This window comes from Mustela nigripes, chromosome 5 (assembly GCF_022355385.1).
Source record: "Mustela nigripes isolate SB6536 chromosome 5, MUSNIG.SB6536, whole genome shotgun sequence".
NCBI lineage: Eukaryota > Metazoa > Chordata > Mammalia > Carnivora > Mustelidae > Mustela > Mustela nigripes.
Window position 1 is genome coordinate 9,932,303 of NC_081561.1, and position 23,000 is coordinate 9,955,302.

The 23,000-nt window shown below is 37.5% G+C and overlaps 1 protein-coding gene across 1 annotated transcript in view; it reads right to left on the reverse strand.

Annotated features, from left to right (window-relative positions):
- The window catches only part of LOC132018527 (uncharacterized), a gene marked incomplete at its 5' end in the record, with an annotated part of 292,774 nt that overhangs the window by 262,063 nt on the left and 7,711 nt on the right, over nucleotides 1-23,000 (reverse strand). The window contains 3 exons of the mRNA XM_059401496.1: nucleotides 3,303-3,451; nucleotides 6,319-6,387; nucleotides 13,148-13,234. Of these exons, the coding sequence (XP_059257479.1) occupies nucleotides 3,303-3,451; nucleotides 6,319-6,387; nucleotides 13,148-13,234 (305 nt within the window). The remainder of the gene's footprint in view (nucleotides 1-3,302; nucleotides 3,452-6,318; nucleotides 6,388-13,147; nucleotides 13,235-23,000) is intronic.

The window sequence follows — 23,000 nt, forward strand, 5'->3', positions numbered from 1 at the left end:
AAGATAACATCACTGAAATATGTTTACTCATTCTAAATGGTAACCTGCTGCTCCTTCAATGCCAGTCTGCTTTGGCAAAAATGCCTCCATCCGAACATTCTGGGATGTTCAGAATGTATGCCAGGTAATTAATGAGGAATTAGAAAATAAATACATAAAATGGGAGCTAAGTAAGGAAAAATTGGAGTGCCATAAATTGGACAGCACTTTTTTTTTTAATATAGATTTAACCACATATTAAAACTGAAAGGGATTCCATGAGGTTTTAATTTGGAAATTTGTATTTCTGCTTTGGAGAGCCATCTTTCACATTTATAATAATGTGGCATTTTCCCTGCCTATGTCAGAAAAGGCACTGAATTAGCTGATGCTTGCCAACTATGGACCATGACAGGGTCATTATGGTTTCCCTTGAATTAACATGTGGAAAAGCACTACTGCTTTTTTTTTTCTCTCTATGAAATAATGTTAGCACTCTTGTTCTGTTTATCTCTATAATTTTATTCATTATATCTTCATTTATATTTACGTCTAATGTAATATTTAAGAAGTGATAGATAAGCTACTGTATTGGTTAAATAACAAAATAGAAGTTTAGCTCATATAAATGTCTTTAGTGATTTTAAAACTCCACTAATCTCAAAAAGTTTTCTATGCTAACCACAGCAGAGAATATGCTCTGGCTTATGGAAAATATGCTGATTAACCTGTTAAAGTGTCTTATGACATCCATCTTTTATTTGTGTAGATCTTATTATGGATTTTACATATCTACATTTTCTCTCATATTCAAGAGTGAGGGATCATACTTGACTCTCATTCACACATGCTAGATTTGTTTCAAAATTGCCCATTGCCAAATGTCAGGCAGTTATGAAAAAATTTAGAAAAGTAGGGCTAGCTGCCAATACACACTGATGAGCTTTTCATACTGTCTCCATGAAAGACGCTTGGTTCAAGCTAATATAATATTTCAACACTATCCTAGATGCTGTATCTCATTTTTAAAATCAATACAAAAACTTGGGGTGCCTGGGTGGCTCAGTCAGTTGAGCATCTGTCTTTCGCTCAGGTCAGGATTCCAGGGTCCTGGGATCAAGACCCACATTAGGCTCCTTGTTCAGAAGCAAGCTTGCTTTCCCCTCTCCCTCTGCTGCCCCCCCTCCTGCATTCTCTCTCTCTCTCTGTCAAATAAGTAAATATTTTTTTAAATTAAGAATAAAATCAAGACAAAAACTTAAAATAATTTTCCTTACTGTAGTATATTAAAACCTCCCATAAGCATGGCTTCCTAATGAAATAAACTAAATATATGAATTATTATTAAAATTCAGAGGAAAACCTAGTTATCTGCAACTGATTAAGAGCAGATACATCACATAAAGTAAATATGAGAAAATGCCCAGGAAAACACTTCCCTCTGGTAGCTAAAAAATAAAATAAAATAATTTTATTTTTAATTCAATACTTATTCAAAAAACAATGCATTATCGCTTCCCTGGATTTCTTCTGTGAATAAATTCATTAACATTATTAACATTATGCCCTTAATGGCTGAGATTTATTTCTTACTGGATAATCCTCAGACCTAAGTCATATCAGGTCTTTCTTATAAGCTTTCGAATGTTTATAAGATATATAAAGTCAGTGCAAATATTTCTGAAAAGTTTTATATACTCAGGTAACTAAACAATTAACAATTAACAATTAAAGTAACAGGTCATCATTTGCATAACCCTTGAAATGGGACCTCTCAATTGACTCCAAGACTCAGTTGACTCTCAAACGCACACCCATTGCTCTTTTGGTTTTGTAGTATTCAGTATTATTTTTTTTCTCCAGGAAACACATTAACTGTCAGGATCTCTGTCTGTTGAGTTTTCCCACCGTAATCTCTGTACCAGACAATTCCCAGCCCAGTCCCATGATGTTTTAGTTAAGGTCGTTTTCATCTCTTTTTTTATGGTCTCGATTCTTTTGTCACCCCACATCCACCCCTAGAGGCCATCCAGTGTTGAGATTATAAGACATCCACCCAGTTTCCACATCCATTAATAAGTATAGATAAATAGTTTGAGAATGGACTCACCAAACAGCTCTCAGCTCTACTGGAACTTCTCCTATCCCCATTTAAACACCTTGACTTTGGAACACTTGAGTGACTCAGTTGGTTAAGCGTCTGCCTTCAGCTCAGGTTATGATCCCAAGGTCATGGGATCGAGCCCCATGTTGGGCTCCTGCTTCTCCCTCTGCCTTTCCTCCCTGTTTGTGCCTTCTCTCTCTCTGATAAATAATCTTTAAATAAAAAAAAAAAAACACCTTGACTTTTTAAAGTATCAGTTCACCCTTACAACAGCCATAAAAATTAGAGGTAGGATGCCTAGGTCGCTCTGTTAGTTAAGTGGCCGATTCTTGATTTTGGCCCAGGTCGTGATCTCATGGTTGTGAGATTGGGCCCCACATCCAATTCCATGCTTAGTGCTGAATCTGCTTGAGATTTTCTCTCTCCCTCACCCTCAGCTCTTCCCTCCACTCTTACCATCTCTGTCTCTCCCCTTCACTCAAAATAAATACATAAAAATCTTTAAAAAAAAAAAAAAAAGTAAGCATAGGTCACAGTCTCAACAAATACGTAACATAAGTCATAAGAAAAGAGAAACATCAACCGCTGGGCATTTGGACACATATTAATCCCCACGACCCCCATGAAACGTTTAAATTATTTCATCCTACTTCATACAGAGATTCAAATTCATATAAATATCAGAACCAAGGTTGAAAGCCATGAACTCTAAGAACAAGTCTGAAGTACTTTCCTACACACAATGTTCACAAAACTTCCTGACACCATGAAGGTGAGAACATGGATGACCATTTTTTCTCTCCCCCTGCCCCTGCCATTTAAAGAGCACTTTCTCTGTGCTGGATTCTTTATGAAAGGCTCCTCTTCCTCCTCCTAACAATGGTCTGAAGTAAGTACCACTCCCCAGTGATTTTTTTTTTTTTCCTATTTAGCTTGAATTAACCTATCTTTTTTCTTGAGGTAAATGAAATAAAACTAGTTGAAGTAAAATTAAGTTGTGTGAGGACTGGGATTGATACTGATAAATAGCATGAGTTCTGGTTGCTAAAAAATGTATAAAAAATAAGGGGAAAGATTTAGGCAAATCATGAATCACGTGTTCTGCACAGGGGTGTGTTGGCAAGTAAAATCAGTGGACGATATATAGGACAGACATTTCAACTTGCTATTTTAAAAAGAGACATTATCTTACATTTCTCGATATACATTTGAGACTCACCTGTTCCAAGGAAGAACTTTCAAGCAGAATTATACTTTTCTGAACATGTCCCTCAGAGGCCTCACCATAGGCAGAGGTGGCTTGGAGCTCAGGTCTTTTTCTGGAACTCTCTGGCTCTTCAGAATCCACAATCTCCTTGAAGCTCTCATCTATTTACCCCAAGATAATCAAACAAGATTTGACTTGGCTCTTTGTCACTTTAACAGTGGCTTGCCACACAGTCATCTAACCACGTTTTTTCTTATTGGGGATAGAGCCTGGTTTTCGATAATCTACAGTTTAGCAAGTTATTTTCTGTTTAATGTCCTGGGAAATTGCTAAAGGCCAGAACAAGTTTTAAGATTAAAAAACAAGCCCGATGCCAACAACTTTTGTTCTTCCTGTCATGTTCCCAAAGTGAGTCAAGTACAGGCTCTAAATGAAAGCCTTTTTCCCACTTACCAAATTACCTCCTGAAGAGTAGATACGCCGCTTCTCTGTGTGTTAATATCACATGTTGTTTACCTTACCCTCTCACCCCTACTCACTGCTTTGCTGAAATCAACTTAGGAGATGAATAGGTGTAGGAGAAGCTGGAGCCCTTGGGTTCATTTTTCAAGTTAGGATCCCTGAGAACAGTTCCTGAGCTTTGCAAACACAGAAGGACTTCATCTGGGCTGCCTTGTTTATTTGCATAGAAATGCCTGCATTTATATAAATGGTATGTGTGTTTTCTTTCTCTCTCTATCTTCTGAAAACAGCATCATCTACAAAATGCATCTATTCATCTAGCTAGATGTACACTGTAAATATACAATAATCCTTTCTCTTCCAGGCTTGGGCGAAAATCCTGGAAGATAAAATATGGAATTTTTGCATGCTTCCAAAGTTAGGATTTTAACAAAAACCTAGATACTTTTTAACCAAAGGAAGAGAGCCCAGTGTCCAACAGAACATGAGGTAGGTTACTGGAGAGGCGAACTGGGCTGCTGCTACCAAAAGACTGCTTTCTTTGCTCACTGGTTCACCATATTCCCTTGCATAAATTCTTAAACTTTCTAAGTCTCCATTATATCCTCCTGTACAATATAGCTGACTGTATAGTACCGACGAACAGTGCCTGACTATTCATTCTGTAAATTCCATAGGCTTTGGAAAGCTCACAAATGATTTCGAAAGCCTATCAGGTGTACCTGGGCGGTTTCCAGGATCCAGGCTGCAAAGACTTGTCAGAATGGAAAAGACATAATAAGTATAAAAGTGCATTGCCCAATGCCTAGCACGCACACACACACAAAAAGATATTCAATACGTATTTGCTGACTCACATTAATTTAAACATAGCCATTTTTTATGCCCAGATATTTGTTCAAACACCAGTGTAGATGTTGCCATCAAAAGTAATTTTTAGATGTGATTAACATTTATATCAGTAGACTTTGAACAAAGCAGATCCCCCTTCATGAAGTGAAAGGGCCTCATCAAGTCATTTGAAAACCTTAAGAGTAAAGATTAAGGTTTCCTCCAAAAAGAAGGAATTGAGCTTCAAGACTGCGACATTATCTCTTACTTGAACTTCCAGCCTTCTGCCCTGCAGAATTGTGACTCAAGACTTCAACTCCTGCCTGAATTTTATATCAACTCTTACCTGAATCTCCACCCTACCAGTGTGTCCTAAGGGTTTCAGACTTGCCAGCTGCCATAAATCTCTCTCTCTTTCTTTCTATTGGTTCTATTGGATTCTGTTTCTCTGGGGGAATCCTGACTAATTCTTCATTCAAGTGAGGATCCCTCAAAATGAGGGATCAAGCTGGCCTGAAAAATGAGTCTGTTTGGTTTACAAAGACAAAAAAAAAAAAAAAAAGTTACACAAACTGGTAGTAAAAAAAAAAAGCTAAGGGGAACTGTATCTAGGCAGGAATAAAAATTTTAGGGGATGCCATTCTATAAATGGGGATCAAAAAAGGCGGCCTATCTTTCAGGATTGTTAGGAGGTTTAAGTAAGATATTACTTACCCTGTTTAGAATTCAACAGTGCTTAGGATGATGCCAGACACCTGGTCAGTACTCACCAACTATTTAGCTGGTATTAATGTTTTTATCATTATCAATTATCTTCATTATTCTCTGTGTGTGTGCTTATGATGTCTGCCCATGTATTAGCGAATAATTTAATCCCCATAACTACTCCATTGTGGGAGGGATTGTATGTCCATTTGGCAGAAATGATGACAAAGAAAGATTAAGAAATTGGTCCAAGGTGACGGTTACCAAACGGAGAAGACTAAGCATAAATTCAATGGAAAAATAACTAAAAATATAGAGGACTTAACCATGACCCCTGTCTCCTCACAAGTATTTTAAGAAGTTATTTAAATAAGAAAGAGACAAAGATACCTTGAGAAGAACTAAGCACACACTGAGAAGAAAAAAAAAAAAACAATGAATTTAAATACACGTGGATACAACAATTTACTCTTCATGCTTTGATAAAATCTCAAGTGTGGTTCTGGCATGAATTTATATGCATTAATCTAAGAATTTAGATTTTAGTTTTTAAAGGATTATCTTTAAATTCCTAGATTAATACACATGAGAATTACTTACTTAAAGAGCCTAACATTCACAAGTATGAATTCCCATGTTAAGATTGAAAACAATTTAGTGCTTGTCTTCTACCACCCAAAGCATTTCTCTAAGAGCTAAAACATACTCTTTAAAAAGAGTGGCATATAGCACCATATTAGAGAATCCAAATATGTCAAATATGTCATATCCCATTGCAAGATCCTGCAAAGCAGGTAAATCACTTTCACTATCTAGGGTTATAAGTTCTATTGAATTCTAGAAAACTGGGCCATAGTTACCTTTCCCCCCAGCTTTAGCTATATTTAAGTATTTGCAACCATCAAAGACACACGTAGGTCCTCAGTGAGTGGTTATATTTAGAAAACACAGATCAACATTTGCAAGAACACATCTTGATGAATTTACAACTAATGTTAATACAAAAGATAGAGAATAATTAGTCTCCTACCTTGGGCTTCTCCTTGTTCACTCTTGTCAAACAGCCTCATTAATCGATCACAGAGAATTCTATTATCAACTTGTAGAGGTGCTGAAAGAACATATTTATGATGACTTACTCATCAGTTAATTCATAAATATGCAAATTGAATTACAAAAATAAATTATTAGTGATTGTAGCTCTTTAGTTATTCTATAGGTCATAGACAAATTCTATTCAACATGCTGCCTTCCTCTGAAATTTAAAAAAAAAAAAAAAACCTTTTCTAAATCAATGATAACTGGAAAAATGACTTTCAAATGTAAGTTGCAATGTATTCATAATAGAATACTTCTTCTCAAAAAAAATGATCTAATATTCAGTGGATTATGACATACACTACACAAAAATCATTTCAGAACAAGCCATTATGATTTGTCAAATCATACAACAGAATATTTATGCAAAATGAATGAGTGTCTTCCACTACCTACTCTCTGCATCTCCTATTTTTTACTGAATACATGTAAGAAACAACAAACTTAAGTGGCATTAGGTGGTCTTAAATTCTTTTATATACGTTATTGCAATGTAAGAGCAAATATACATGCTACTAAGTTCTTGTGAATTTAAAGTAACAAGGTTATGTCATTAAAAATTGGAAACCAGCCAACCAACCAAACATATAAACAAAAAACACGTGATCAAAAAAAACACAGTTCTGGAAAAGGGTTTAAAGAATCTTTCTAGGTAGATCTGCCACTGGATAGAACCAAACATAAATTATGCAAATTTGGATGACCACCCCAGTCTTAGAATATACATATATACATCAAACATGGCTCCCCTTCCTCTAAGAGGCAAGTGAACTAGCTAAACTGTGTTGTACTCTTACAGAGGTAGTTTTTAAAAAGCCAACATATTTCTCCTACTTTGTACTTTGGACTCCATGGGTGAGCCAACTCTGAGGATGGTAGTTAATTCTGCAATTCACATCTGAAACTCCAGCAGCAAGTGTTCTAGAAGAGCCTTGAAGGGTTTTCACTGTCCAAGTGAGAACTTCCTGAAAATTCTAGGTCTTCCCTTTCCGTCCATCCCTATGATCTTTGGAACATCAGTGTTGGAAAGAAATTCACTGTAGCCTGTGCTCACGGACTTGGGATGACTATTCAGTAAAGCCCAGGCTGCTGGAGCCAGATAGAATGTCTGAAAGTGTAACATAAAAAGGTCTTTGAAGTCAGCTTCTGCTCACAGAAACCTGCAGATGATTTTCTCAAGGATTGGTTGACCTACAAATGTTCTTTTCCTGCCAAGAGCCTGCACAAACTTCCTACCACCCCAACATCTGGGGGGAAGGAAGGGAACCATCCCCAGAAGACATTTACAGGTTGCACTTTAGGGAAGCATTGCCTGGAACTTGACTGATCTATGGCACATAAAAGAATCTTCTTTGGAAGTTAACAAAAAACAATAGCAGATGCCTAGATGGGGAAATTTCTGCAGACGTAATAAAAACCTCCCTATAAGGACTATGCAATCTTGACAGACCAATGAGAGTCACAGAAAAGAATAAATGAACATGCATTTTGCATGTCAAAGCCAACAGATAGACAAAAGGTAAATGGGATTAGTACAAAGACACCATCCTTAAAAAGAGGCAAACCTACATCTAAATCCTAGCTCCACCACTTACCAGCTCCGTAATCTTGGGGAAACTTCTTAGAGTCTTTGAGCTTTAATCTCCTGGCCCCAAAAACGGGACGGAAGTGAGGGTTAAGAAGATAACACATATACAGCACATTGCTTCATGCCTGGCATATAGTGGGGATTCAGCAAAGGGCAGCCACTCCCATTTCCTTGTTTGTTAACTACTTCATAATTTTTCATAACAGAATTTTTCAATAGTTTAGGTTCTGTCATTCTGAACTAGTATTTTTGTTTTCATTATGAAGTAATGAATTATAGACAGCTTCTGGGGTGTCCTATGAAGGGAATCTAAGCAAGAGGTTCTAGTTTTTTTTGGTAGGCAGACCTGCTGAGAAACCCCTTCAGTGGTGCTCCAAGAGGAACCTGGAGAGTCAAATGGGTTACATAAGACAGAAACTGAAGGTAAGAGACCATCCCCTTCAAACTCAAATTCAACAATTTGAATCAATCCAGGTACTTTCCCCTTAGATGTTTTCCTCAAAGGGAAAAGTGGGAAAAGCCAGCAGGACCAAGGCAACTCCTGAGGGGAAAGAGAACAGATAGTGCCAAAGATGGGGATCTGATCTCCATTCCATGCTTGCCAGATGTCTGTGACCTTAAGAAAAACTACTAAATCTTTCTCAGTATGTTTCTTCATCTTAAAAATAGAAATAATGACAGCTCCTTTAGATGGCTTTGCATTGTCTGGCCAGAGTGGCTATGTCCAGCTTAAGACACCATGAGCACTCAGGAAGTAATAATAACACATGTATACAGAAACCTCGCCATGTTTGGGATATTATGCTTAGCACTTTCCATTCATTTCTTCATTTATGCATTCACTCAACAAGGACATCTCAAGTCAACATTTACTCTGTGCCAATCACTGTGCTAAGCCTTAAAAATTCATTAGCGAGCAAAGTAAGTAGACTTTCTTCCCTCTTTGTGTTCAACAGATGGTTTAAAGGAGAGAAACACATTTTTTCCACAGGTAAACTCACTAATAAATAGTGAGTGGTCATCATGATGAATTTGATAAGATAGACAGGGAAACTTCACTTTGATTAGTCAAGGGAGTGGAGAATTGAGATGTAAGCTCAGAAGAGAGTACAGTGGCCAGTAAGGTGGCTGTCCCAGCACCTGTGAGGGTTCAGTGTCCAGAAAGAGCTCCATGCATCTAAGGAACAAAAGTGAGTTCAATGTGGCCAGAGCACAGTGAGCAAGTGCAGTGGACCTGAGATGAATAAGGACAGTAGGCTGGTGTTTACCCTGAAAGCAACAGGCAACAATAAGAGGGCTTCAGTGAGGGATGAGCAAGATGCCATGTGGACAATAGGTTAAAACAAAGGAAGAGTGGATGTGGACAAAAGCAATCCAACAATTCCAGGCAGGAGCTTGTGTTCACTTGAGACTGAGTTGGAACAGAATTAAAGTGGTGATTATGGAGAACGCATTTAGTATGTCAAATCCATGGGCCTCAACACTCCATAAGGTATTACTATGAATTAATTAGTTATTACTAAATACAACAGGTGATGGTTAACTTGATGTGTCAACTTAGTTGGGCTGCAGTAACTAGTTGTTTGGTCAAACATCAGTCTAGATGCTACTGTGAAGGTATTTTTTAGATGTGACAGACATTTACATTCATACACTTTAAGCAAAGCAAATCACTCTACACATAATGTGGGTGGGTCTCATCCAATCAGTTGAAAGCAAGAGAGAAAATGCAGGTTTCCCAAAGAAGTGATTCTCCTCAACACTACAACATAGAAATTATACTGCACTTCCAGTCTACTGCCCTGTGAAATTCACTCTCAGGACTGCCTATCAGTGCTTGCCTGAATTTCACTCAAACTTCACCTGAATCTCCACCCCACAAGCCTTAGTCCTATAGATAGACTTGCCAGTCCTCACAATCATATGAACAATCACATAGATTTCTTAAAATAATTCTCTCCCTTTCTGTCTGTCTGTCTCTCTTTGCATATATAAATATTGTACATGGATTATGTACATTTATATTATACATGTATTATGTAATATGTAGGGACAGAAAGAGAGACTATTTATTGGTCTTGGGTTCTGTTTCTTTGGAGAACACTGACTGATCCACAAGCTAGAATTACTTATATCAAATCATATCCAAATGATAAAATAATAAAAAGTTGGGCAGCTATGTACTAGATGCCTCGTAGCGACACTCAGATCTATATTCCATATTAAGTAAAATGTATTGACCAATAACCAAGAACCAATTGTCCATTATTTTTAATCTTTGCTAAATAAAAAGTTAACATAACATTATCCTTCCAGGATCTACTGTTAAAAACTTAAATTAAATTGTAGAGGTGCCTGTGTGACTGTTGATTAAGCATCTGACCTTTGATTTGAGCTCAGGTTATGATCTCAGGGTCACGAGATCAACCCCCATGTCCAGATCTATGCTCAGTGGGGAGTCTGCTTGAGTTTCTTTCTTTCCCTCTTCCCTTGCCCCTTCCCCTCAACTCACCCCCCTCCCAAATAAATAATTAAATCTTTAAAAAAATTTAAAAAATAAAGTGATGGTGGTGGTGGTGGTTATTGACCCTGAAAAAGAGTCATAAATTCTGTCTAACCCTGAAGGTATTTTTTAGATGTGACTGACTTTTACCTAAATGTTACCTAACTCATGTGTCTTTACATTTCACTTTCAGGAAGCACAAGTGAGCAATCACTTACTCTTCGTAAGTGATTAATTACAATTACAATTTATTACAGTCCTTGATTTCTTGTACATTTACTTCTTTGTGTAGGTGTTCTCAAATCCCTCTTTCATCTACGTTTGAATGCTTTGACCATATGCACTTACATTTCTATTATAAGCTGCTTCAAACTATTTTGGAAGCAAGTAGAGTACAAATTATAAACAGTTTTGCCACATCTACTGTGAGAATGAAAACCATTCTCAACAGAGTGTTGACATTCCAGAAAGTGTCAACATCACTCTGAAGGGACACTTTATTGTGAAGGGTCCCAGAGGTACCCCCAAAAGGGACTTCAATCACATCGATGTAGAATTCAGTCTCCTTGGAAAGAAATAGAAGAGGCTCTGAGTTGACAAGTGATAGGAAACAGCAAAGAACTGGCTACTGTCCACACTATCTGTAATCATGCACAGAACATGGTCAAGGGTGTAGTCTGGGTTTCGATTCCAAGATTAGGTCTGTGAATGCCCACTTCCCCACCAACATTGTTATTTAGGAGAACAGTTCTCTTGTCAAAATCCAAAATTTCTTGGGTGAAAAATACATCCCCAGGGTCTTGGATGAGACCAGGTGTTGCTTATTCAGTAACTCAGGAAAGATGAGTTAATTCTTGAAGAAAATGACACTGAGCTGGTGTCACACTCTGCTGCTTTGATTCAGTAAGCCGCCACAGTTAAAAACAAGCATGACAGAAAATCTGGGGATGGGGTCAGTGTTTCCGAAAAGGACTAATCCGGCACGCTGATGAATAAGATCTAAGTTGTCCAGCTACAAAAACCACAAGATGCCGGATGATTTTTCAGAATTCTCTGTGGTATCTTAAAGCTGTATTGATTTGAGAAAAAAGAAACAAATTATAGACAAATAAATATGAGAACAAGTGGAACCAGGATGGACATAGATGGGGCAAACACACAAAACTCGGTGTGTTGTGCCTTTGCTCAGGGGCCGAACCCCGCCCTGTTATGTCCCTGCATGGTCTCTAGCTCTGTGCCACAGAGGACGTGGAAGGCAATCTTGTGTTCATTAACACCGTCTACCCCCTACCTAAGATAGATGCACAGGCTTGAATACCCAGCAAAAAAAAAAAAAATTATCATCAACTGCAGGCGTAAAACTGGATATAAAGACAACTGCCCACTCTGAAACGTGGGATGCAAAGTGAACTCCAGGCACTGGGCCATCACTGTAGACTAGGGAAGAGTGACACACAGTATTTTATTTTATGAACCTTGTCTGTCCGTGGTTAGAGCCGTTCCTCATTCATGTATCACTGAACATCTTATTAAGCCAGCTTTAGTCCTTACATTACAAAAACTCCACCAAATACAACTATATATTGTGATCTCCAAGAAGTTAAAGCAGACCTCAAGAAGAATCCAGTTCACATTCCTCTCCAGAAAGTGTCGGGATTGTCTTTCATCTCCCTGTGTGTTGGGCAAATAAAAGGTTGAGGTTTTTCCAGTTTTCAGTTCACCTCGATTTGAATTACTAGTAAAAACTGTCCTCAGATCAAGTTCTTGCCTTTTCCTGTGCATACGTCTTTTGATGATATCCGTGGATTCTGTGTCATCTAAAAAGCGGTGTAGTTACTGAAAACCATCTTTTAAAATCATTCCTGCACCATACTTGAGCCCCTCTCTCTCTAAGGATTTACCCTAAAATGTTCAGATTCAGTGACTGGTGCCCACGGGTCTTCTGAACTGTTATTTTACAGCTGCAACTAGACTCAAGGTTATAGAAGAGAAAATCACCAGATCACTTCACTGCTGTGGTTCAGAACCCAGGCAGCAGTTCCATGCCCTGCCTTTGATGAAAGGCATCAGGAGTCACAGTGCACAGAAACTTCTTCTTTTTTTTTTTTTTTTAAGATTTTATTTATTTATTTGACAGACAGAGATCACAAGTAGGCAGAGAGGCAGGCAGAGAGAGAGGAGGGGAAGCAGACTCCCTGCTGAGCAGAGAGAGAGCCCGATGCGGGGCTCGATCCCAGGACTCTGGGATCACGACCTGAGTTGAAGGCAGAGGCTTTAACCCACTGAGCTACCCAGGTGCCCAGAAACTTCTTAGGCTAGATGCATTTTGTGCTGCTTTGAAGAATGCCCATTTTAAACTCAAAGACCAGAGATGGCATTTGTGAAGTGATGATGGTCCTCATACGCATAACATGGGCCTTATAATGACACCAAACTGCTTCCGGCAGCATCAAAAGAAAGCACATTCCTACTTCTTCTCTCTGACCAGCTGGCTGTCCTTGATCAAAAATTACCTTCACTGCCCATCATGTTGTGAGTGGTTAAAACTTACCATTTAAATTGTAAGCCGCAAAATCTAAATGGAACTGCATGTGTGATCTTTGTCACCTCATTTTCATGAATGGAAAAGAATATTCTGACACAAAAATTACATACTTAATTCTAGCTCACCCTCTCCGCTGACCTCCATCCCACACTGCCTTGGGTTGATTTCCTCATCCATCAGTGGGTCAAAGTAATTTCTGCTGTATTCATTTCCTGTGGAAAGTACATGAAGTAAGGGTCAGTGATTATTAGAAGCACATGAACCAAAATGTTAATTTTGAAATCGACACCAGCACAGAAGGGCCATTTTAGCTACTTTATAAGCTTAATTTTTGTACAAGTCCTTCCAGGCCTCCCTTTTTTGTAATTATCATCTTGCAAAAGGTCAGAAAAGGTAATTCAAGAAACAAGTTCACGCTATCTTTCGGTTGCTAAAAAATTAATGAGAAAATGACCAAATGTAGACTTTGGAATAATAAGAATAATGATAATAAAAACTTAAGCAAAATTATGTTTAGGATACACTCAAGAAATGGACATTGTTGGATTATAATGATGTTTAGGGTTTACTGATCATTCTGTTTACCTGCTTGTATAGCCACTCCCCAAGTCTGCTGTGTTGTTGTTTTCAGAATTCTGTCATTGATTTCATAGCGTCTTAATTAAGAGAAACTATAACAAAATTTCCATATTGACAGTTGAAGATAAAGAAAGAGAGAAAGTGAAAAGAAAGAAAGAGAAAGAAGGAAGGAAGGGAGGAAAAGAGGGTAGGAGACAGAGAAAAAGAAAAGAAAGTAAGAGGTCTTTTTGCTTGGTCAACTTAAGTTACAGGAACTGAAGGTACAAATGATATAGTCAGAAATTTTGTTCAATACACATCAACAATCTCAACAAACAATCCAAAAATCCCCACTTTACATTTCTCACTCATTTGTCTTGATAATCAAACTGTAGCGTCGAAGGGGACTTTGTAATAGCGAAAAGGGACTGTTATCAATTTTTCAAATCTAGTTTCATACTTCCTGCAGACTGAGATGTATACGTCTGTTGCTAGCAATTTCCATTCGGTAAAATATAAGCTACTCTGATGATAATTCAAGTTGCCTCCAACACTGCAGGAGAAATAAAGCATCATCGACCAAAAACAATGAGGTTCCAAGTACTGTTCACAGGAAAGGGTTAACAAATACCAGGTATACTGTAATCCTCCATCGTATATTTGATTTAGGATCAAAAATAATCCAAACAGCGGCTCCTTTTCCAAGACTAAATGGAATTTTGATATGAACCGAGGTTTAATTTATATTTCTGGACTGGCACATTTTTGCTGTCAGTCTCTGTTCTATCAATGTAGTAAGTACAAGAACTGAAAATCTGCTTTTCCTTGAGGTCTCAATAAAGAAAAAAATAAATGAGTTTCATTTTTGTTACTCTATCTGTCAACAACTACTAGGCTGGTATGAATCTTGGCAGTATGTAATCAAAGTCTTATGTACTGCAATAACACAGTCATTCTACCTCATTCATGTAATTGTTTTTGTGTTTTTTCCCCCTCTACCACAAAGCACTGTGGTACCCGAAGCACACGCTTCCATATGCTAGCAAAATAATTCGCCTCTATTAAAGCAAAAGTGACAGTGTATTTCTTATGATTATCACCCACCCGCAGCAGCCAACCGTGGGGACCCAGATCCTGCAATCACCCCCGTTCCAATACGACTCGATTCTTTGTCTAACGGAAACGACTTCGTGAATAATATCAGCTTCATCAAGACCTTGGAGAAAGCCGCAGAGTGCAGTCGCTTTTAACCAAAAGTCTGGGGAAGTTTATCTGGTCTGTAAGTTCTTAAACCCTTTTCAACCCTGCTGTCAGTTGAGAAAGGAGGGTCCTGCCCAGCTGCGCAAGGACGCCTGCACGCAAGGAGCCTCCAGACCCCCAAGTCTCCCCTCGGGGGTTCCGTGCTTCTGTGCGCAACCGGGAGATGCGCCCCTTGAAGGTCTACGTATGGTTTCCACGTCTATGCAAATCGTTCCTCCCACATTCAGGCCAGGTTGAGGCACACATGAAAGTTATAAACGCCACTCCTGCAGTGACTTATGCTGTGTTTCGCATTTCAGGATACAGCAAATAACATTTTATAGGTAAAGGCTTATGAGGAGGCAATCCATGGATTCCCTTTAAGCATCCCTAAATTCTGCATTATGTCATTATCACAATCACAATCACAATTATGTCATTATTACAATCATATACCATATTACATTCATATATTTTGTATGATTAATATATTTTTATAATTAATTTATTTTCTATAATTCATTTATTTTAACAAGTTATATATCTTCCACTATATTTCACATCATGTTGAGCATTGTTTTACATATACAATATTATACTTATTTTCTGTCTCCCCCACCAAAAAACATTTTTTTTAACTAAAACAGAAAAAAAAAATTTTTTTTTTTTTTAACTAACCTTAAAGTGCTCCATGAGGACAGTGACAGTATCTCTTTCTTTACTGCAGACCCCTCAGGGGCTAGAAGCGTGCCTGGCGCACAGAAATACTCATAATATCTGAATTCATTTGCTAAAAAAATCTCTCTTGGAAACCTACAGCAGTACCTAAATTCTTCCCTTGACCCAATGTTCTATCCTGATTAAATGAGCAACTCCCCCGCCCCCCCCACACATACACTTCATTCATCTCTTCCTTTCTGTTCCCTGTCCCCTCTATCTTTCCCTTCAACATCCGCTGCCCTTTTCTTTTTTAACTGAGTGCTTTCTAGGAACCAAACACTGTGTCTGGATTCTAAAAACAAACCAACGAAATACCGTATCCCTGACTTCAGAGCACCGTGAGCTCCAAGAACAAGGAAGGCAGACATGCGCAGTCGGGTTAAGATTTCCTACCGTGGTAAAGGGGCGGGGGGCCTCTCGGGGCACACAGCAGGAGCTTCCGGCCCCTCCTGGGGACTTTCAGAGAAGACTCTCTGGAGAAACTACCATCCGAAGTAAATTTTGAAGCTTCCTCAGTAGTCCCAGAATTGAGTTTAACTTACGGGTTTTTGTTTTGTTTAGAATTTATTTATTTATTTTTTTTTATTTATTTGAGAGAGAGAAAGAGAGACAAAGGAGCAAAGGAAGGGGGAGGGAGAAGGACAAGCCGACTCGGTGCTGAGCTTGGAACCAGAGGTGGGTCTCGGACTCACCACCCTGAGATCATGACCTGGGCGGAAATCAAGAGTCAAGTGCTTAACCGACTGAGCCACCCAGACACCCCCAACTCATGTTTTTGTTCAAATTATTATTAGCGTGTGGTACAGTGTCACTTTATGCTGTATGATGTTTCATATCTATTCACTTGACCAATATTTAGTGGGTGCCTATTATGTAAATAGGTCAGTAAAATAAAACGCTCAAAAATGCTTCCCTTCACAGAGCTTGCATTCTAGGAATGGAAGAATAAAAGCAAATGAATATCTGGGCACCTGGGTGGTTCATTCGGTTAAGTGTCTGCCTTTGACTCAGGTCATGATCCTGGGGTTCTGGGATCCAGTCCCCCACGGAGCTCCTTGCTTAGCAGGGAGCCTGCTTGACATTCTTTCTTTTCCTCTTCCTATGACCGTCTGCCTCAACTCACCCTCTCTCTCTCTCTCCCAAATAAATAAATAAACACACACACACACACACACACACACAGATTCTGTGCCATCTAAAATACATATACATATATATAAACATATATATATGTATATATATTTCCCCTTGCTTGTGCTGGTTATTGAATACATAAATAAAATCTCTTTAAAAAAGCAAATGAGGGGTGCCTGGGTGGCTCAGTGGGTTAAGCCTCTGCCTTCTGCTGAGGTCGTGATCCCAGGGTCCTGAGATCGAGCCCCGCATGGGGCTCTCTGCTCAGCAGGGAGCCTGCTTCCTCCCCTCTCTCTGCCTGCCTCTCTGCCTACTTGTGATCTCTGTCTGTCAAATAAATAAATAAAATCTTTAAAAAAAAGCAAATGAATGTTTACACTTTATAGCTTTTTTTATAGTGATTAGTGACATGGGAAAAAATAAGAGCCAGATAAGGATGATTATGCCCCCCAAGGAGGAGCAGGTGTCACGTTCCTTGCATAAGCCTTTGTTTCAAACTAAGAATGACAACTCAGTATTAAATAACTATACTCTCAAGACTATGGAGATAGTGAATCCATAATGTTTATAATAATTATAATTACTTATCAATTTTATATAGTTATAAATCATACTTATAATTCATTATTTGTAACATTACAATTTTGCCAATTTCTTGCTATAACATAATTCAGCCTATGAGTCAGGTAAGAACCTACTCTTAAATATCAAAACAATTCCTCCTTTTTACTGGCATAAACCGATGCCCTCATAAACCAATAACCTAAATACAATAAGCAGAGTTTAAGACAGTGAAGCACATGGAGTTGAGTATAAATTTGGAAACAGCAGACCTCATCTAAGCACTAGCTCCTCTGCTCATGTTTCATTGAATAGTATCAGGATTTAATAGAGTGGGATGGTTTCAGAATAGGGTGTCTATTACCAGAAGGTAGGTTACTAATAGGATAAATTTCTGAAAGTGCCGTAATCATTCAGAATATGCTTTTGGATATATCTACAATCATCTCACAGGAAAATTAATAGACCCACTGAGAAATTCAAAGTAGGGCATTTAGCAATGTACATACAACAGATATTAATTTGGCTGGTATTTAACTGTTTGTTATATTCAGATGAATAACCTGACGATCGCATACGCAAATATATATACATTAATGCATGGCTCTCCATTGACGCAACTGGATGTGATACATAAATTTATAAATCAATACACTCTTCTTGTCCATACTATAATGAGTCTATTTTTGTTTTCTGCTTCCTGGAATTAGCTGTTCAATGTTTAGAATCTGCCTCAGTTCTAATGCGTTGCTCCTGCTGCTTTTGACTGAACGGGGGGAGGAAAGCCCATGTACTCGCCTCGGCCCTTCCACACATATCAGGTTTTCCTATCATTTAACTCAGAGCAGCACAGAATGTAATCAGGGCTTTTACTTAAATTACACCGTACATGAACTTTGGTCAGGAAATCTCCAGTGTGCACCCATGCAGTTCCTCAAGGGCTGTGAGAGCGAGAACGAAATTGCCCACCAGAGGAAGGTTAGTGTGAATCATGGAAGTGTCTTGGCTCAACGAGGCAATCACTTCCTTTCAAATCAGCTAGGTTAGCTCCAGAGGAAGAAAATCTGAATGCATCTGTCTGTTCCTTGGGAGACTTTTATGGACTTCGTTCTTGTCCTTTTCCTGTGAATTCACCTGCTTCCGCTCAGCCTTTTATCACCAATCATCATGTTATCTGTAATATGCTATAAATTAGATACGTTAAACACAAGGCTTGCATGTAAACTAAGTAACTAACTAAACAATTTACATTCTGTGATTGTAGCCATACACCAACATTTGACAAACTAGAATATTCTCCTGAACAGTATTCCTCTTAAAGGCACGAAGCCTCTGTAACTATAATTAAATTTGATTCCCATGAACTTTATGAATAAATTTGAGAAAACTTCCTAAGTTCCCCTCTTTGAAAATCCAGTGTGAAGAACTTCGATTTAAATGTCCACAAGGCCCGATGTCTGAAACATAAATGTAGAAATCAGAGGCTGTAATGGGATGTAGCAAGGGGAATCTATATTGGACTCAAACACGCTCTGCCATACCAAATCAACCCAAATACTATTTTATAAAGTTGATGTACAAACGCATTTTAAATTAAAGACAACTAAAGGTGCAAGAGTACTTCTTACAATGATAAAGGATAGTAATGTTAAATCAAAGTCCTCAATAACTAAACAGAAAAACAAAACCCAAATAAACATCAAAAAAAGAAAACCTAATGACAAAAACTCAAAGTATGACTCAGACATTCACTACCAAGCTTATCATTCAACATTCTTAGAAATCTTGGCCAAAGCAGTTAGAAAAAATATAAGGGGGTTGGAGGGGTGAGCTAAGATTATTGAAAATAATTATATTTTGTATAAATTACTATTTGAAGATAATGAGCTTCTCTACCATGAAAACATCAGATTTATCCAAAAAACTTTAAGAACAAAGAATATATTATTGGCATAATTTCCTGAAAATAACCAGATAATCATTAAGAATCATTAACTTTTCAGGGCACTGGGTGGCTCAGTCAGTTGAGCATGTGCTTTCAGCTCAGGTCATGATCTCGGGGTCCTGGGATTGAGCCCTGCCTCAGGAAACCTGTTTCTACCTCTGTCCCTCCCCTCTGCTTGTGCTTTCCCCCTCTCTAATAAATAAATAAAATCTTTTAAAAAAAGAATCATTAACTTTTCTAAATATGAATAATGAATATAGAAAACCAACACCCATAAAAAGGCTCCAGACAGTTCTCAAAAATTAATTCATTTATTTTAGATTTTTCATAGGAATCCATAGATGCTCATCCAGAATATTCACCTTATTCAGAAATTCAAACGAAAAGACACGGATGTTTTTAACATCAGAGCTAAAAACAGCAAACAGATACCATTTCCTTTTTCTTCTTTATAGAAAGGCTACCTGTGACAATTGCTTGGCTGGGGACACTATATTCCAGAGCTGGTGGCCTGCTGGACAAATTAGCTTTCTCCACTGTGTATTCTCATTTCCTTTCCAAATCTTGTGGGTATCTGAGATATCAGTGATTTGAAAATCTAAATAGGGTAATGGTTGAAGTTTGCTAACAAGTACTAATTAATTGAGCCATATTCATTCTTCCCCTAAGGCCCTCCCTTGTGGTAAATTATGAGGCATCTTAACTTTCAAACCACTGGAGTGTTGTTGAGTGCATAACTGCTTTATCCCTGGCCCCCAAGGCACTGAGGCATCATGGGCTCCTCTGGACCTCAAATCCTCAGAGTTAAACCAAGTCCCTAAGGAGCTAACTTCTAAACAGGAAGATCTTCCTGTTACTTAAGTAATGGTGATAATTCAAAGGTTAAGTATAAATATATTATTTTTTTTAACACACGTTGAAAAGTCCTTCCAAAAATACCAAAGTAGGTTTTCGTTTTTTCTAGTTTGAAGCCTGGCAATATTACTCTACATGGAAATCAATCACTGCATATCGTGTGTAATACCACCTTCAAATTACAATATACCTAAAATTAGACATCAGTCACCCTCTAATCTTTTTCATTATGCCTTCATTCATTTAACAATACATCTTCCTCCTGGATCTAGGATTACTTGTACAAATGCACTGTATTTAAGGCTTCATTTGGGTAGTAATTTTTTTATCACACTAGAGCACACTTCAGTATGGAACCAATCAATATCATGGATTGTTAGATTTCATTTAGACAATCTTAATAATCCTTGCTCTAAAAATATCGGTAATCTAAAGACATCTACACTTTATCTCATAAAACAAAAGGTTCAAGACTTCCCCAAGGTTTTGATTTTGTTTTGTTTTGTTTTAAGATTTTATTTATTTATTTGAGAGAGAGAGATAGAGTGAGAGAGAGCACACACAAGGGGAGTGGCAGAGGGAGAGGAAGAAGCAGGCTTCCCTACTGAGCAAGGAGCCCATTTCGGGGATTAATCCCTGGATCCTGAGATCATGACCTGAGAAGAAGGCAGACGCTTAACCACCTGTGCCACCGAGGCGCACCACCTCCCTCCCTGGTTTTTAATGAGATTTTCGGTCAATTAATCTGAAGAAGACTAAGGAAAATCATATTTTCTGTTAAAATCTCTTTAATAGAAAATAAAATTGATCTGAAAGAAACGCTAAATGGAATTACTTGGAAATTAAGTTTATACTAAAAGCATCAAATACTAAAGTCATGAAAAACTTTCAAGTAAAATTGTTCTTAAAATGGAAATGCAACCATTGAACTCTGGTCAACATGATGACTTGATGCATGATGCAAAGCTTGTAATTTATATGAAATTTCATCAATATGGGGCTCCTGGGTGGCTCAGTGGGTTAAAGCCTCTGCCTTCAGTTCAGGTCATGATCTCAGAGCCCTAGGATCGAGTCCTGTATCAGACTCTCTGCTCAGCAGGGAGCCTGCTTCCCTTCCTCCCTCTCTGCCTGCCTCTCTGCCTCCTTGTGATCTCTGTCAAATAAATAAATAAAATCTTAAAAAAAATTTTTTTTCATCGATATAGTGTAACTTCTTATTCTGGTAGGAAAATATGTCTTTCAAAATTTCACCAGGGACACCCGGGTGGCTCAGTCAATTAAGCATTTGACTCTTGATTTTGACTGAAGTCTCGATCTCGGAGTAATGAGATCGAACCCCATGCTGGGCTCCATGCTCAGTGCAGAGGCTGCTTGAGATTCTCTCTTTATCCCTCTCCTCCACTATCTCTCTCTTCCCCCAACTCAAAATAAATAAATGAATCTTTAAAAAAAAAAAACTAAAAAATAAAATTTCACCAAATATTTCAGAGGATGTGGGTAAACAATCCAGTAACATGTCCAACTGCTAACACACTGCATTGATAACGTATCAGAAAACATTGTTCTCTCAATTTTACTATGTACTTGTTTACAGTAGGAAAATAATTGGACTTCTGTTATATCAACTATGTGGTATCCAGTCTAGCATTTCTATGATTCTAAGATTCTTAACCATAATTTTCACGACTGTGTAGATTCCTGTGCTCACATTTTTATTTTAAAACTATATAAATTTCACTGGTATAAACATAAATCCAGTGGTTTAAATCAGTGAACTGGAGTAACAAGACAATATCTCCCAAAGTTAAAATTATTCTTTAAAAAATCTTATTCCAACTAACTATGTATGAAAGAGTTTTAAAATATTATTTTACAAACAAAGTCACCTATTAGGGATTTTGCTAACATCAACTTGAAAAGAATATAGAAAATAATTGTGCTTAATGGCTGGGAAAGTGTTACCCATGGTTCCATTTTAGCATTATCAAGTAGGAAAAGACAACACAAATAGACATTCTGCTGATTTCCTGACCAAATCTGTCTGATTAACTGGAAATAGACATTTATCTCTGAGAAGACAATAAATTAAACTTTTCTTATTCTATTGAAATTCTCAAAACTCAAACATCTGTCTTAAACGCTCTTTTCTCAACTAGACAAACATTGTTCTAGAGCTCTGTTACTCCATTAAAAAAAAAGTACAGGAAAGTAATCTTAAGTTGATTTATGTTGATTTCTATAAACTGACTAAATATTTCATCTTTTGTATATCTCTATATTTTTTTAATCTCAGAAGGAAGGATACTTTCCTGAGTGCTTATTTTAGCCTTTGAAGTCAACGAAAGAAATTCAAATCACTTAGGAACCAAATAGTATCTACAGACACAAATCCAGGTCAATTCAATAAATCTAAAAGCAAATGGTTTTCCTGTATATATCTTTTATCTTAATAACAGGTGAAATGTCCGAAAGCAAAAAATATACATATTTATATTTTATGTATATATATATAATTTATAAATAAAATATATATAAATAAATATATTTATTTATATATAAATATTATATTCATATTTATTTATAAATAAATATATAAATATGTTTATATATTAAATATATTAATTTGTTTATTTATAAATAAATATAAATAAAATATAATATTTATATATTTTTTATATATAAATAATATATTTTTAAATGTTCTTATAGATTTCATAGCACACTTGTTTCCCATCTTAAGGGAAAACAGCTATAAGTGAGAGAGACCTAAACAGTTTTATACAATATAAACTCTCAAATAATCTAGGCTATGGGGGCACATGGGTAGCTCAGTTGATTAAGCAACCAACTCTTGATTTCAGCTCAGGTCATGATCTCAATGTCATGAGACTGAGGCCTGAGTTGGGCTCCCTCTGAGCGTAGAGCCGGCTTAAGATTCTCTCTCTACATCTCCCTCTTCCCTACCT